At 34.6% G+C, this 2,000-nt stretch overlaps 1 protein-coding gene across 3 annotated transcripts in view; it reads left to right on the top strand.

Annotated features, from left to right (window-relative positions):
• Positions 1-2,000, top strand: part of LOC108750645 (ecotropic viral integration site 5 ortholog) — a 7,911-nt gene that overhangs the window by 3,065 nt on the left and 2,846 nt on the right. For all 3 annotated transcript variants that reach the window (XM_018490245.1, XM_018490246.1, XM_018490247.1), the window contains exons 6-8: positions 107-784; positions 870-1,352; positions 1,425-1,523. In XM_018490245.1, coding sequence (XP_018345747.1) covers positions 107-784; positions 870-1,352; positions 1,425-1,523 — 1,260 coding nt within the window. The remainder of the gene's footprint in view (positions 1-106; positions 785-869; positions 1,353-1,424; positions 1,524-2,000) is intronic.

The raw sequence follows: 2,000 nt of genomic DNA, 5'->3' as shown, positions 1-2,000 counted from the left end.
ATACATATATATACATATATACATATATATATATATATATATATATATATATATATACACGTTCACTTTATTTAATTGATGATTAAAACAATCTTTTCTTTTGCAGTTTTTCCAAAAGCAATTGCCTGGGAAGGCCGAAAAAGATCCCGATGGCCTCATGACGCTCGCGTATGGAATGAAAATCAATCCGAAAAGAATGAAGAAATTAGAAAAAGATTACACCATCTTAAAGATGAAGGAGCAAGAAGAAATGGTCGAGTTACGCAGGCTGAGAGCAGAAAATAGATTGCTTAGGCAAAGAACTGAACTTCTGGAAGCGGAGTCCGCTGAATTAGCTGATAGATTAGTTAGAGGTCAAGTGTCACGCGCCGAAGAAGAAGAGACTGCTTTTATAGCTCAAAGAGAATTGGCAGCGCTTCGTCATTCACATCTCGAGACCAGCCATCAACTTGAACAAGCTCATGAAGAATTGAGATCGTTATCGATTCTTCTTGAGGAGAACGTAACGTCTAGACAGTCATCACTAGATGAGATAGTAGTGAAACAAGAAGCGTTATCACAGAAGGAAGAAATGATACAATGTTTGCAAGAGGAATTGGTTAGAGTTAGATTACACGAGGCAGAAAATGATGCACTGATTAGAGAACTTAGAGGAAGAATACAAGAATTAGAACAAGATAAGAAAACTTTACGCGAATCGACGCCAGACAATTCCGTAGCTCATTTGCAAGAAGAACTTATTGCAGTTAAGCTTAGAGAGGCAGAGGCCAATTTATCTTTAAAGGTAAAGTCTGTCCCTACATAATCTTGCTATTTTTTATGAGCGTTACATTAATATTAGATAGATTTACATATAAAATATTACACAGGATCTGCGGCAGAGAGTTATGGAGTTAAGTGCAGCTTGGCAGAGGCATCTACAAGAGCATCGGTCTGCTCAATCAGCGCCTGCCGCTGATTCTACGCCAAAGAAATTGCTTTTTTGGGAAAATCGGGGTCATGAAGTACAGAAGTTTGAGGAAGATTTAATGACGACCAGAATTCGAGAGATGGAAGCGTTGACTGAAGTAAAAGAGTTACGACTTAAAGTTATGGAGCTTGAAACTCAAGTGCAAGTAGCAACTAATCAGCTCCGTAGACAAGACGAGGGCGGAAAAGTACTTAAGGACGAATTGGAAGCTGCATTAGCACGAGAGAAGGATCTAGTTGCTAAGCTTAGAGAACAACAACACAAGTATTCCGATCTGGAATCGAAAATGAAGGACGAAGCTATGATGGCTAGAATACGTGATGCCGAACACGCGCAGCAAGTGGCGGAACTTACACAGAAAATATCTCTTCTCGAATTGAAGGTTACTTCATCTGTATATTAATAAACGTTACCGTTAAAAGACTTAAATATGTAACGTCTAATATTTTTATAGAATGAAGAGATGCATGCGGAAGGCGAACTTAGAAATAATTTAGATGACAGTGAAAAAGTAAGGGAGCTTCAAGATAAGGTTGCTGAATTAAAAGCCGAGGTATGTGAAATTAAAAAATCCACCTTGTCCATTATATTAACAAAAGCAGTATCTTGGAATATTGCAGTAAGGGGTGAACTATGTCTTATGGTACAAAATATTATATATGTATATTCTTGTAATATAATGTATATTAAAGGTAACTCGATAAATCCATTCTATGTAGGCATAATTATATAAGCAGATCATACATAAGAAATATTTTATCATTGTGCAATAGCCACTTTTCATACAGCACACAATATCTGTGATATCTTATTATATACATATATCTTTTGATTATTTTTACCGTGGTTAATAAAATATGATATTTGTTTATAAATAATGGAAATACAATAATGATAAAATGCAATAATTTTTATTACATATAGATACTTCCCATTATATTTTTAAGCAAATATAACAAATATTGTAATAGTGTAATAAAAATTTTTATTTCAGCTAAATAATAAGCAAAAATAATTTGGAATAATGATT

This window comes from Trachymyrmex septentrionalis, unplaced genomic scaffold, assembly GCF_001594115.1.
Source record: "Trachymyrmex septentrionalis isolate Tsep2-gDNA-1 unplaced genomic scaffold, Tsep1.0 scaffold37, whole genome shotgun sequence".
Taxonomy (NCBI): domain Eukaryota; kingdom Metazoa; phylum Arthropoda; class Insecta; order Hymenoptera; family Formicidae; genus Trachymyrmex; species Trachymyrmex septentrionalis.
Note: the sequence above shows the minus strand (reverse complement) of the source record. Positions and strands in the feature narration are given on the sequence as shown.